The sequence below is a fragment of the Crinia signifera genome, chromosome 19 (assembly GCF_055691185.1).
Source record: "Crinia signifera chromosome 19, ASM5569118v1, whole genome shotgun sequence".
Taxonomy (NCBI): Eukaryota; Metazoa; Chordata; class Amphibia; order Anura; family Myobatrachidae; genus Crinia; species Crinia signifera.
Genome location: NC_139226.1, coordinates 89594542 through 89610096, shown reverse-complemented (window position 1 = coordinate 89610096; position 15555 = coordinate 89594542). Strand labels below are relative to the sequence as shown.

Below are 15555 nucleotides of genomic sequence, written 5' to 3'. Positions count from 1 at the left end.
ACAGTCAAAAGGTTGACATGAGCTTGTCGTGTTTTCTTTTAGCCGACATGTGCTGTCAGGTGGAATTTCATGATTGTCAACCTTCCAACCCTGTGGCTTTAGCCATGTCAACCTATTTCAGGTGTCAACTTAAGGCCTGTCGACCATCAGTGGTCGACCCACTGCATGTCGACCTTAATAGGGTCGACCTAATAGCCGTATCCCCATACAGAGTATTTTCTTCTACGACCCCCATGGCAGCCATGACAATGGGGTATTCCCCTCCTCCCACTAGTTAAGACAGGACTTTTTTCTAGGGACCGCCCACCTTGGGTATTAAAGCTTGCTCCTCCCTTCTCCCTGTGTCTTTTTCTCCTGTCTCCATCTAGATAGGACAGGCAGGGCTTTTATGTTTATTTCGAACAGGGTTACCTCGGTAAAATCAGCATTTTTGATTGGGATGGCACCCCAGGAAGAGGAAGAGTGTGGAGGAGAGTGGAGAAGATTCCTGCCTCTTACACTATGGGCATCTGTATGTTACAGTGCTGTACTTGGTGCCAGCAGTAACTAGTAAACGGCAGCTTATAATGGTAACCTGAATAGCGTTTACCTTAATGGCGCCAAAATGCCTTCAGTGCTGAGTGGCGTATAGTGCTTGCGGACGGGCGGTATTCTCTGCTGGCCGTGTCTCCTGGCCGAGAGCAGTGCAGAAGCTGCCGGGTGCAGGGACGCGAAGGGCGGAAGTGCGCTTAGACTTCACTTCCGCCGGCGGTGCACAGGCAGTGCATCGCAGAATAAGGCCCCCCGGAAACCGGGCGGGATACTTTAGTTCCACTTGCCGTCTTTTTCAGGTATTCTAAGTTAGGTGGTGTATGAAGGGTCAAATTGACTGATTGAGGTAAGCCCTTGGTTTTTATGGGCATTAGATTATTATTTATGTGATACTAGTTAGGCTTTACATAGAAACATAGAATTTGACGGCAGATAAGAACCACTTGGCCCATCTAGTCTGCCCCTTTTTTTAAACATGTTACCTCAAACCATATTTGATCCTTATTTTTTTGTAAGGATATCAATATGCTTATCCCAAGCATGTTTAAATTGTACTACTGTATTTGCGTCTACCACCTCTGATGGTAGGCTATTCCACTTATGTACTACTCTTTCTGTGAAAAAATTCTTCCTCACATTTCCCCTGAATCTTCCTCCTTCTAGTTTCAGTGCATGTCCTCGTGTTCTGTTGCTCCTCTTCCTGTGAATAATGTCTCCCACCTGTACCTTGTTAAAACCCTTGATATATTTGAAAGTTTCTATCATGTCCCCCCTTTCCCTTCTCTGCTCTAAAGTATACATATTAAGATCTTTTAGTCTTTCCTGGTACGTTTTGTGATGTAGGCCATGCACCATTTTAGTTGCCCTTCTTTGTACAGTCTCTAATGTATTTATATCCTTCTGGAGATATGGCCTCCAGAACTGAACACAATACTCTAGATGAGGTCGTACCAATGACCTATACAGTGGCATTATTACTTCTTTCTTTCTACTGCTGATACCTCTCCCTATGCAACCAAGCATCTGACTTGCCTTCTTCATTGCTTTGTTACATTGCCTACCTGCTTTTAAGTCCCCTGAAATAGTGACACCTAGATCCCTTTCTTCCTCAGTAGTTTCCATTATAGTGCCATTTATACTATATTGAGTCTTTGGATTTCTGAGACCCAAGTGCATGATTTTGCATTTTTTGGCATTAAACTTTAGTTGCCATTCTCTTGACCATTTCTCTAATCTACCTAGATCCTCAAATCATTTGTTTTACCCCTCCTGGTGTGTCTACCCTGTTGCATACCTTTGTGTCATCTGCAAAAAGGCACATGTTACCCTCAATTCCATTTGCAATATCACCAATAAAGATATTAAAAAGCACCGGTCCAAGTACAGATCCCTGGGGTACTCAACTTGTAACCTTTCCCTCCTTTGACTGTACTCAGTTTACTACAACTCTCTGTTTTCTGTCCTGCAACCACGCTCTTATCCATTCAACTATCTTAGAATCCAATCTCAAGCTTTCAAGTTTATTTAACAGTCTGCGATGTGGGACAGTGTCAAAAGCTTTACTAAAGTCTAGATAAGCTACATCTACAGCCCCACCTTGATCTATTACTTTAGTCACCCAGTCAAAAAAGTCAATAAGATTTGTTTGACATGATCTTCCCCCATTAAACCCATGCTGTTTTGGATCCTTTAAATTGCTGGTTTTGAGATATTCTACAACTCTTTCTTTTAAGAGTGTTTCTATCAATTTCCCTACTACTGATGTAAGGCTCACTGGTCGATAGTTGCTTACCTCTTCCTTGCTTCCACTTTTGTGCAGTGGGACTACATTCGCTGTTTTCCAGTCCTCTGGGATTACTCCAGTAGCTAGTGACTGGTTGAATAATTCTGTTATTGGTTTTACCAGCTCCCCTTTAAGCTCTTTTAGTATCCTTGGATGTATCCCATCTGGCCCCATTGATTTATCCACTTTCTGTTTTGAGAGTTCTGTGAGGACTTTCTCCTCTTTAAATGTACTTGTCTCTCCCTCAGTTTTCTTACTATACTTGCAACTTAACTGTGGCCCCTTCCCCTCTCTTTCAGCAGTGAATACTGAGCAAAAATAATTATTAATATTATCTGCTATTACATTGTCCCCCTCAAGAAAACTTCCACTCTCTGTCTTCAGTCTAATTATTCCACTTTTTGTTTTTCTCCTTTCACTTTTATACCTAAAAAAAGTTTTCCCCCCTTTACCCACTGACTGGTCCATTTTCTCTTCAGTCTGTGCTTTTGCACATCTGATTACCTTCTTAGCCTCCTTCTGTCTAACAAGATACACCTCTTTGTCCTCATTCTTCTGCGTCTGCTTAAATTTCTTAAAGGCCAACTTTTTTGCTTTCACAATACTTGCTACTTCTTTTGAAAACCACAATGGCTTTCTTTTTCTTGTGTTTTTCCTAACTCTTTTGACACAAAGTTCTGTTGCTTTTAGAATTGCACTTTTTAATTTTTCCCACTTATCCTGCACTTCTTCCAAGTTCTTCCACTCTGCCAAAGAATCCCTTACAGAGTTTCCCATCTCTACAAAATCAGGCTTCCTAAAATCTAACACCTTTGTTTTTGTGTGCGATGAGTCAGTCTCTGTCTTTATTTTGAACCATACTGCTTGATGGTCACTGGATCCCAGATTTTCACCCACATTTATGTCAGATATTCTGTCACCATTTGTAAGTATTAAGTCTAATATTGCGTCCTTACGAGTGGGCTCCCTCACCAATTGCTGGAGGGATGCTCCTTGCAAGGAATTCAGCATGTCCCTACTTCTGGTGGAACTTGCAACAGGCAGCTCCCAGTTTACTCCTATACATAAGAGGACTGCTAAAAAGAAATATTTATCATGTACATGCATGGCTTGCGATAAGACTTTTATGGGTTCTGCTAAAAGAAATTTGTGTGAGGACTGTGAAAAATCTCAGCATAAAGTGGCAGATAAACCTGACCAATCTGATATGCTTAAGAAATTGATGTATTGGATGAAGCAATCTTTTGTTTCCAAGGACGAATTTCGTGAGTCCCAGCATCCTAAGAGATCTAGGGAGCAAGTAGGAATGAGTTATGAAGGAGAAGGTTCTTCTGAGGAATTAGATCTGTTGGAAGAGGCTACAGCTGAATCAGGAGAATTGGAGGAAGAGGTCAGATCGTTTAATCTTGACACAGTGGAGAGTATGTTGAAAAATATTTATAAATCAATGAATTACCAAGACGTTTCTGCTACAGCGGAAGATCCATTGTTTGAAGAAAGATCTAAGAAAGGTAGAACCTTTCCAGTTCATAAGGTGGTCTGAGAAATGATTAATAAATAATGGACTACCATTGACAAGAGGTTGGGAGGTTGGGCCAGAATGGATAAAATGGGCCCATTTCAAAAGGTCTTCATCTTTGAATGGAAACAAGTTCCAAAAGTGGATGCGGCAGTGGCAGAACTAACGTCTAGGACAACGATTCCATTAGAGCAGGGGTGTCCAAACGTTTTGCGACAAGGGCCAGTTTTGGTGAGGTGAAAATGTGGGGGGCCGACCATTCAGCCTGACATTCTTTGAATCATTAATCACATCACAATGGTCCCCCACTCTGCCCCCATTCACTTTATATCCCCCAGCCTGCCCCTTCACTGTATATTCCATAGACTGCCCCCCCCCCCCTTCTCTGTATTTCCTCCAGCCTGCCCCCAATCACTGTATGTCCCCCACTCTGCCCTTTCACTGTATATTCCCCTGCCTGGACATTTTTCTCTGTATGTCCCCCAGCCTGCTCGTCCTTCACTGTATGTCCACCATTCACTGTATGTTCCCCACTAAGCACCCATTCACTCTGTCTTCCAGCCTATCCACCCTTCTCTGAATGTCCATCACTGCCTCCAATCACTGTATGTCCCAAAACCTGACCCTCCTTCACTGTATGTCCCAAAGCCTGACCCTCCTTCACTGTACAGTATGTCCCCCAATCTGCCCCCATTCAATGTATGACTCCCATTCACTATGTCCCACAGCCTGCCCGCCCTTCACTGATAGTCCTTCACTTCCTCCATTCACTGTATGTCCCCCAGCCTGACCCTCCTTCACTGTATGTCCCCCACTCTGCCCCATTGACTGTATGTACCCCTACCTGCCTTCTCCCTTCTCTGTATGTTTCCCAGCCCCTTGTGTGAGCCAGAGGACAGAGAAGCAAAGCAGGAACTGCAAGGACAGGAGATGCTTGGGCTCCCGCTGCCGCCCTCCTCCACTCTGCATGTTACGGTAGCAAGCTTCCCCCTTGCTGCACCCCCTCCCCACACATTGCTGTCACTGTGATTGTGGATGAGGGTGATATACAATTGCAGCTGCAGGGTTTGGATGCATACTCACCCGAAAGACTCCAAACACATCTCACTGTGGCGGCCAGCACCTCCTCACTGCTGCAGACAGCAAGGTAAAGGCACACACGCACGCCGGGGCCCCGCCTGTGTGTCCCGCATCTGATGCTCCACCCGCTTCTGGCTGGAGGCTGCGGGCCACTTGAAATGACAGGACGGGCCGCATTTTGGACATGCCTGCATTAGCGGAATGGAGCAGCGTTTAAGGACGCTATGGAAAGGAAAATTTAAAATTCACTCAGAAAATTGCACCAAGCCTCAACACTATCTCTTAAGTCTAGTGTGGCTATTGCCTCCGTATCTAGAGCACGAAGATTGTGGTCCTCAGAATTGTACACAGATATAAATGATAACATTTCTAAACAAAATCTGTTAAGAAGTTTACAAATAATGCAAAAAGCAATAGAGTATCTCTATGAATCATATCTTGATGCTGTGTCCTTTTCAGCTAAGACCATGGAAGCTGGGGTCACGGCCAGAAGGGCACTCTGGCTCAAACCATTTAACGCTGATGCCAGTTCTAAAAACAGATTGACCGCTTTGCCTTTTGAGGGAAGTTTCTTGTTTGGCTCTAAGTTGGACTCTATTATCCAGAGGATTTTAGGAGGCAAATCCGTTAGATTACCTCAAGATAAAAGCGGGAGGTTTCAGAATCGGTTTCCCATATCAACTTCCAGTAGACAATCGTATAAGGAGGCTAAGGGCTATCGCCCGGGTCGCCCTTACTTCCGAAGAAGCAACCCCAATTTCACTTGACAGTCCTTATGACAATCGTATAGAAGAGGTTCAAGATTATGAAGGTGGATTGACAGTGGAAGTAGGAGCCCGCCTACTTCAGTTTGCAGAAATTTGGAGAACATCAATCACAGACAAATGGCCACTCGAAGTGGTGGAAAATGGTTACCAGATGGAGTTTTTAAGAAGGCTGTGGAAAACCAGATTTGTCAAGTCCCGTGTTCCAGAGAGAATAGGAGAGAAACAAACCCTGCTTATGAAGATCCAACAGTTACTAGAAATAGGAGCAGTAGAACATGTTCCAGAAGATCAACGGGGTCTAGGTATTTATTCAAATCTATTTCTCGTGAAAAAAAGCACGGGAGGTTTCAGAACAATTCTGGGCTTGCGAGAACTGAATATGTATATCAGAAGAACAGTTTCAGATGGACACTATCACTTCTATTCTCACAGGGATAAAACAAGGAGAATTCCTAGCTTCCATAGACTTAAAAGATGCTTACTATCATATCGCAATAAGTCACAGGGACAGGAACTTCCTGAGATTATCTCTTCAAAGTCTCCATTGTCAATTCACCTGTCTCCCATTTGGACTGAATACATCTCCACTAGTGTTTACAAAGATCCTGGTGACGTTAACCGCAGAGCTGAGAAAGCAAGGATACAAATTTGTCCCTATTTGGATGACCTGTTGCTGTCGGGAAGGTCGATAAAAGAAGTTCAAAGCAGTGTGAAGTTCACGATAAATTTCCTGCAGAATCATGGTTGGGTAATCAACCAGAAAAAAAGTCAACTGATACCTTCAGAGACAATCACATTTCTGGGCGTCTGTATAGATACAAGAAGCTTTTCAGTGAGATTATCAAGAGACCAGTGTATGAAGATTCAGAATCTAGCTCAAACAATTTTCCTGCAAGAAGATGTTCCCTGAAGTCAGGCCTTCAACTTCAATGATTGCATCATGTATACATATCATTTAATGGTACATGAGAGGTGTGCAATGGCAACTTGTACCACATGTAAGGAACAAAAGCGATGACCGTATCCAAATCCTGTTGAATGGCAAGACAAGAGAATCCCTGGGATGGTGGACAAAGGGATTAGAGACAAGATTTTCCAGTTTAGCAAACCCAGAATTCTTAGTGCTCACAACAGACGCGAGTTTACAAGGATGGGGTGCGCATCTAGGAAACTACTCAGTACAGGGAATTTGGTCTCAAGAAGAAAGCTCAAAATCGTGAAACGTAAAATAATTACAGGCTGTCTGAAAGGTGATTTCTTGTCTAAAGGAAAGATTTCGACGTTCCAATCTAAGGGTGATGTCAGACTGTCGTGGCTCATATAAATCATCAGGGAGGAACAAGGAGTCTACCAATATTGGCGGTCACAGAGAAGATCATGTCATGGGCAGTAAAAAATCTTCTATCAATCTCAGCTGTCTACATTCCAGGGCCAGAAAAAATCATCGTGGTCTTTCTGAGCCGGAAGCAGATCTTACCCAGGAGAATGGGAGATATCTGCAGAAGTGTTGGACATGATAGTAGCCAGATTCGGGGAACCAGAGGTAGACCTCATGGCTTCATACAACAACAGAAAGGTGCACAGATTTTACTCTAAATTCTTTCATCCTCTGCCTGCGGTCCTAGACACTTTTTCAGTAAAGTGGGAATTCACTCTGGGGTACATTTTTCCTCCGTTTACCATGATAAACCAGATACAAAAAAAAAAAATCAGGGAGGACCTAATGGAGGTCATCGCTTTCTTGCCCTATTGGCCTAGAAGAGCCTGGTTCACAAATGTGATAACAATGTCAGTTTATCAACCCTGGGAATTGCCAGTCACGCCAGATCTTTTGGGGCAGGGGCCAGTGTGTCATCCAGAGCCGAAATCCTTTTGTCTGAAGGTATGGAGATTGAGCAGTCTCCTTTGAGACACCACAATCTATCTAGTTAAGTAACAGATCTGCTTTTAAAAGCAAGGAAAGAGGTTTCATCTATAGTGTATTACAAGACATGGAACAAGTTTATGTCTTGGGAACATTTTGAGAAAGATTTCGTGAATATTCCTACGGCGAAAGTATTGACGACTGGCAGAAGAGAAACTGGTGAAATAATTCTGCAGAGCTATCAGAAGAATTTGTTCGCCACTAAAATCCTCGGTTGCTCCGTGGGATTTAAACTTCGTTTTTAGACTCTTGATGAGACAACCGTTTGAACCTATGGAAGACATTGGGTGAGATTTAATAGGATGAGAGATTCAGAAAGTTAGAGATTTTTAGAAGAAATCTCCAGTTTTTTTAAAGCGGCAATCATTTACACTGCAAAACCAGTTTGATTTTGCAGTGTAAATGATTGCCGCTTTAAAAAAACTGGAGATTTCTTCCCAAATCTCTCACTTTCTGAATATCTCATCCTATTAAATCTCACCCAAAGCCTTTAAGTTCCTCACTTGGAAGGTTTTGTTTCTTGTGGCAATCACATCAGCCTGAAGGGTGAATGAGATACAGGCTTTCTGGATAAAAGAAAAACAGGTGTGTGGGGAGCGCTATTAACAGCAGCTGGCAAGGGGTTGTCACTCCCCTAATAATCAAGAGAGAAATATATACAAGATGCCAGCGCTGGCTGAATAATTGTTCAGACGGTAATCCAAATAAATTATATTTAATAACTCTAATAGCAAGTGTAAAACAATAAAATCTAACTAAGACAATGCACAACAAAATACATACAAATGAAAATAAAAGGATAGGGGAATTGTCACATGAGGGACATATGGTGGTATGTAGCAGGATTTAAAAGTCAAATGTCATAAAACATCCATAATAGGAATTTATATTACCGATTGGGAAATTGCTCCACTGACGAAATTGGCTGAGGCATTGAAGGTGTGTACCCTCCAATTGTGGATAAAAGATGGTTGTAGTGATGATCAGCTCTTATGTAAAAGGATCTTGGTTAAATCCTTGATGGCGACCACTTGCTGAACTGGTAAGTCTCTTAGGGACCTGGCTTGGTGTCCCAACAGCTTTTGTTTGAAACTTTAAATCCAGATTTCTGGGTGGTGCTCTATTTCTTTCAGGGATGAAGATTGACCATCAGTAAGAGCAAAAGGGTCCAGTATAATGCTCAACGCGTTTCCCGGATCAGTAATTTCCGGCTTCCTCAGGATAAAAGAACCTTATCTGATAATCTTCCCTGAGTTGTTTTGCGTACTCACCCAGATTTTATTCCTAAAGTCATATCAGCATTCCATATTAATCAGGAAGTATCCTTACCGAGTTTGTTTCCTAATCCCATAGATGAGGAACAGAAGTCTTTTCACATGTTGGACCTGGTGAGAGCGGTGTCCATTTATGTCGACCGTACAAAATAATGGAGAAAGTTGGATCATCTGTTCATTATTCCTGAAGGGCCAAAAAAAGGATTGGCTCCAACAAAGCAAACCATATTAAGATTGGTTCGAGAGGGGATTGAGTTTACCTACAAAAAAAAAGGCACCGTTTCACCTCCAGCGATTAAGGCACATTCTACCTGGGCAGTGTCCACGTCTTGGGCTAGAAGGGCTAAAGCATCGGTGAAGGAATTCTGCCAAGCAGTGACCTGGTCCTCTGTCCATACTTTCACTAACCATTATGCCTTAAATGTGTCTACAGCCCACTTTGGGAGTCATGTACTACAAGAGGCTTTATCCATAAGATGATTCCTCTAAAATAAAGGATGAGTTATTGGCATTCATATTGGCTCCCTCCCGTTTTTTATTCAGCATGGGTATGTCCCATTGTCATGGCTGCCATGGGAATCTTAAAAGAAATATGTGAATTATACTCACAGATAATTCCTTTTCTTCCTAGAGATCCCATGGCAGCCATTGGTTTCCCACCCTTGTGTTATGTATTAGTGTTTTTCAGGGACCGTTATTGAGGAGACACTCGAAAGACACAGGGAGAAGGGAGGAGCAAGCTATTATACCCAAGGTGGGCGGTCCCTAGAAAAAAGTCCTGTCTTAACTAGTGGGAGGAGGGGAATACCCCATTGTCATGACTGCCATGGGATCTCTAGGAAGAAAAGGAATTATCGGTGAGTATAATTCGCATATTTCCTGCAGTGTCCGATGCCTTTTAGAATGACCAGCTGGTATGCTGAATACGTTGTGTTTCTCTCTAGGACACCTGGTATGAATTTCGGGTTCTAGCGGTCATGCAGGATCTCATCAGCGAGCCCAGTAATATAGCCGGAGTGTCCAGCACAGGTGCAGTATACAGAGTGACAAACTTGCAGCCCTTACCTGTCTTGTATAAAAGCCTGCAGGGTGCGATTTCCGCCAAGTTTTTTTTAAAGCGGTCTTTAAATCGGTAATAATTTAATTGGCTAAACCTGGTAGCTTTTATTGCTCCTTGAAATCCACCTTGTAAGCCAGTTTAAAATTCCTTTTTATATTGGAATTCTCATATCTAAAATCTTTTTGTGCCTTTAGAACAGGATTGGCTAAACCTGTCGGTACTTGTTTAGTTTCACAGTGGCAGCATGGCCAGGTGCTACTTCTGGGTTCGGCGCTCGCCAAACTACCTGTATCTAAAATAAACTCCATGCCAACGTGGATAGTTCATACCCCCACTATCAACGTTGGCATGGAGTTGATTTTAGATAGTGTAGTCAGCCACCGAGCCCATAGTGTAGGTGAGCGCAATGAGCCCCGCAAGGGGACTCAGACACGCGGCCATGCTGCCGCCATGAAACTAAACAAGTACCAACCTGTCTTTAGGATCTACCAACCGTTCATATGTCTCCGGCAACCTGTGGATCTTTAGTAGGAATAAATGCAGCATGTGTGAAAATGTGACTGTTAGTAATGACTACACCTGTGCACCAGCTAGGTGATCTGGAAACATGGACCATTGGTAGGGGACCGGTTTGGCCACCCATGATGTAGTGCTTATATTAGGGTTTTGTTTTGAATGTATTTATTTTTATTAATTGCTCTATTCCTTGTCTTGCAGATGTCTTCCCCTCTCCAGAACTTAGTGATGAAGGCTTCGCTCGGCCGGTGCTTGCTGGAATTGTCGCTACCATCTGCTTCCTGGCGGCTGCAGTTCTGTTCAGCACTTTGGCAGCGTGCGTGGTAAACAGGCAGCGAAAACGGAAATTGAAAAGGAAAAAGGGTGAGCGATGAAATCTTCGGAAAGAACTTAACAGTATCACAATACAATAAAGTACTGTACAGTACATTTTTATATTTACTTATTTATTTAGTTTCTTATATAGCGCAGCAGATTCCATTGCGATTTACAATTGGAAACAGTGATAAAAGAAACTGTGTAGTAACAATTCAACGTAGAGTTAGAAGAACCCTGCCCGCAAGCTTACAATCTACCCACCTGCCCCCAAACTATCGTCTGCCTGATGGCAGTCACTGCACGGTTTTAATGAAAAGCTTTCCTGAGAGTGCCTGAACCCTTCCTATTACTGCACAGAGGGGTGAGGAGTGTAGGGAGAAGGGCTGCACAACTATTATTCTAAGTTATAGGCACACATAAGAATATCTTGCAGCATAGCAGCCCCCTCTAGTGGTCAATCCATAAAATTACAGGCTGACAGAATGCTATCACTATTTATTTATTTATTTATTTATTTTATTTATTTATTAACAGTTTCTTCTATAGCGCAGCATATTCCGTTGCGCTTTACAATAGCAAACAGTGATACAACAAAACAGGGTATTTACAGACAGTCAAAATGTACACTATACAACTTTGGCAATATTAACCACTAGTCACGTAAAATAGGGATTTACAAGTATGGAAAATACAAGTACCAGCATGCAGGCATTATATGCCTACTGGTATCTTATTTTTTAAATGTCCCAATATTGCTTTTATCGTGAATCTGATATTCGTGTTCTATTATGCATTGAGTTTCCTGTTCTCCTTTCCTAACAGACCCACCACTATCCATTACACATTGTCGGAAAAGCATGGAGTCTCCGTAAGTACATGCATACATACCATCTTCATTGCACACTAGAGTGCACGGCATCCCACACAGCTGGCTGCTTGTTTTTATTTTAATATCGTGTGTGTGTGTGTGTGTGTGTGTGTGTGTGTGTGTGTGTGTGTGTGTGTGTGTGTGTGTGTGATTTATTCATATGCAAAGCTCTGGATAGCTGCAATTCTGTCATCGCCCCATCTCTGAACTTTCACTACTTATGAACACCCTGATCCAATGAGGGGCACTGTTGCTGCCCATGGCCGTACCCCTCTGCTGTGTCTGCCAGCTTTCTGTACACAACACAATTTGAGTCTTGCATCCCCATGCAAGCTTCAAAATTGTGTTGTGTACCAGTTTATTTTTAACTTCAAACATCAAAACAAAGTTGGAGCTTTCACAATATTAAATAAATATTATTTTGCCAGTATATAGTTTAGGCCAGTGGTAGCCAACTCCAGTCCTTGAGAGCTACCAACAGTTCACATTTTCCAGCTCACCTCGCAGGTGCACAGGTGCACTCATTACTGACTAACACATTTGAAAAGATCCACAGGTGGAGCTAATTAGTTCACTTGCGATTCTGTGTGGAAACATGGAAAACGTTAACTGTTGGTAGTTCCAGAGGACTGGAGTTGGCTATCCCTGGTTTAGACTCATTACTTTGAATTAGCAGATAGGCGTTTAGCTCTCCCATTTGTGCAAAAAATACTACAGGGAATTTTGTTCTTTGTTTATTTGAGTTTGTTTTTACCAGTTAATAAGATATTGTATGTACACAACATTCATATAAAGTATCTTATGGAGTAATCCCGATTGCATCAGACCCCACTTTATTGAGGGGCCTTGCCATTAGTACCACTTAAACCAATCATTAATTAATCAATTTGGCCTTTACGATGTTCTCTTTCCATTTAGGTTGTCCTCTGGAAAGGTCAGCCCAGAGAGTGTTCGTACACTTCGTGCTCCCTCAGAATCTTCAGAAGATCAGTGTCCACCATCCAAGCGGCCTCTGAGCCCTGGGCGTGAGAAAGAGCTGTCCTTGTATAAGAAAACCAAACGTGCCATGACCAGCAAGAAATATAGTGTCAGCCAGGCTGAAGCAGAGGTGACTACACCAATTGAGTTAATCAGCAGGGGTCCAGATGGTCGCTTTGTGACAGGTGGTCCAGATCAGGAACCAGCTCTCCGCAGTCGCAGAATTCAAGGCTTTCCATTTGCAGAGGAGACTGATATGTACCCAGAGTTTAGACAATCTGATGAGGAGAATGATGAGCCATCTGGTTTAAAGTCCCAGCTTACCCCACTGTCATCCAGTCAAGACTCTCCACTTCAGCCTCCGGCCTATAGTCCCCATTTCCAACATCAACCATCTGAAGGAAGACAGCAGCCTTCTGGTCAATCCAGACCTGGAGGATACCACCAGGGTCACTTGTATGGCTATCTTAGCAGCAGTCCTCGGGATTCAGATCCACCTCCACCCTTTTATATGCCAGAAGTCAGTCCGCTTAGTTCCGTCATGTCCTCGCCACCATTGCTTCCTGAGGGATCTTTCCCAACAATTCCTGAAGAGAATGGGGAGAATAGTTCTACCAGTACCCTGCCTCTGACACATACACCAACTGGGGGACGCTCTCCAGAGCAGTGGGGAGTTCCAGATTTTCCTTTTGGAGGTTTGGAGGCTCCCCCATCTCCCTCCATGTTTGTCCAGCACCGGTATGAACCTGGAGAGATGCGGCGTCCTCTGCCTCCACCTCCTCCAGCCCCCTTTCCTCGGGGACGTCCTCCACCCAACTCCTTGCAGGTTCCATCATATGCTGCCATCTTGCCTCTTGAACCACATCCAGGCTGGGGAGGAAGGCTCCCTAGTCGGTGTCCACTTCCTCCCCACCCAACTTCTTGGCAGGATGCAGCTATGCAACTGGCTGCTCAGAGCCAGCTCCGGCACACTAGCCAAGGTATGGGAATCCAGGTTCTTCCATACCCTGACATCTCTGACCCAGGACCTTTTGGGATGGATGCCCGTTGGTTTGAAAGCCGGACACGTCCTCAGATGAGCCCCAGACAGCATCGTAGACTGGAGCCAAGCATACATCAGGTGGTGCTGCAACCTTCCCGTCTCTCCCCACTTACTCAAAGTCCCCTAAGCTCCAGACATGGCTCCCCTGAGCTAAGTGCCAGAGCCAGACCTCGTCCTGGTCTTCTGCCGCCGCCACCAGACTGCTCTGGCATTGCTCTGCAGCCCCCGGGCTTCTTACACAAATCACCCCCTTCTTCTGGATCCCCGGCTAAAAGCAGCCATGACAGTCCTTGTTACCGTCCCACCCCACCTGATACATCTCCCCATGCAGATGGACGTAGGAGAGAAGAGCGGATACACGCAGAGACAGCGGTGCTGTGCACTGCAGGGTAAGTGTAAAGCTGAACCTGAAGGCAGAGTTCCCAATAGTCATTTTTCCGCATTAAAATAAGTCTGGGTCACGTATCCTAGAACAGTGCTTAGGAATGAATGGTTGCAAGTTCTCTATCTGCGGTATAACAGCATAGTATATTAAGGTAATCCACATCGCAGCCTTGTTGTGGGGGGTTAATAAAGCTGGTAGCATTGAAAAGATAATACTGTGCCAGCAGAAATGGGTATGGGGTTGTTTAACCCTTTGAGTGCCAAGTGAATTTGACGAAATAGGTGAGAAACTTGCCAAGCAACCATTTGTATTCATCGTAATGACCTTATATAGGGAATATAATCTTTTTTTTTTTTTACACCACATTTTTTATTTGAATTTGTATAACAAATGTAAGCGACGCTGGTATTTTTAGTGGATACTTTTCACATCTCTCACAGATGCTGGCACTCAAAGGGTTAATCCAGTAGATTCCATTACCTTACCCATTTTCATGCTATTACTGCTGTCAACAATGAGGAACTGGACCTAAGGACTCTGGTCCAGGCCAACAAAGACATAGGGCCAGATTCTCTAAGCTTCAAAAGTGATCAAATGGAGAGTGATAAACAGCCAGCCAATCAGCTCCTGACTGACATTTTTCAAACACAGTCTGTGACATGGCAGGTAGGAGCTGATTGGCTGGCTGTTTATCACACTCTATTTTATCACTTTTGAAGCTTAGAGAATCTGCCCAAACGGTGTTCCAGATGCCCAGACTAGAATAGAACTAAGGGAAGATGATTTTATATGATAAACTGGAAGAAATGTACACATGCATATTCTTTACCCTTCCGGTTTTCATTATTACAAGTACAGTATAACGGTCGCTAAATAGACAGATCCTTAGGCGTTTAGCCAACTTGTACAAAATACAACGGATATCCAGGAATAGTATTTACGATAAGAAATCCAAATGTCTTCGATGTTCTTCATGCTTTGAAACTTTATTTTTCTATATTGCTAAAAACATTGCCACCTACTGAGTATTCTACTGCAGGGAAACGGACACCGGCTAATTAATCTGGGAGAGGTCCATCATATAGATATTGTGTTTTCTATCCTTTATATAGTGACATTTATAGTGCCATACATACATACAGGCAGGACTCACGGAACTGATGCAGGGATATTCAGACCTGATTGCTGGGCTGCAAATTCGCAGGCCAGACGATTATCGATCATTACGCGCATGCGTGAGGTCCTGGGATACACACACTGGGAAAATGATTCAATGAAGAGCGAGTTGTGAATTGATTTGTGGCTAGACGCCCACCTGCGATATTTTCAGAAGCCTTTAGCACAGGGCGAGATTTCACTCTGGTAGGGCGGCAGCTATCTGATTGCAGGGCTCTGCAAAATAGCAGAGAAGCGATCGGGTCTGAATAACCCCCACAATTCAAACAGACACAGCCCAATGGATATGCAAGAGAGATTATGAGGCTGTGTAACCATTAGTTCACTTGTGTTT

General features: G+C 43.5%; 1 protein-coding gene across 5 annotated transcripts in view; it reads left to right on the top strand.

Annotated features, from left to right (window-relative positions):
• Positions 1 to 15555, top strand: part of IGSF9B (immunoglobulin superfamily member 9B) — a 94955-nt gene that overhangs the window by 49329 nt on the left and 30071 nt on the right. For all 5 annotated transcript variants that reach the window (XR_014463990.1, XR_014463991.1, XM_083162899.1 and 2 more), the window contains exons 15-18: positions 9823 to 9907; positions 10656 to 10817; positions 11595 to 11640; positions 12559 to 14049. Coding sequence is in view for 3 of the 5 variants with exons in the window: in XM_083162899.1 (XP_083019025.1) it covers positions 9823 to 9907; positions 10656 to 10817; positions 11595 to 11640; positions 12559 to 14049 (1784 nt within the window). In the remaining 2 variants the exon portion in view is untranslated. The remainder of the gene's footprint in view (positions 1 to 9822; positions 9908 to 10655; positions 10818 to 11594; positions 11641 to 12558; positions 14050 to 15555) is intronic.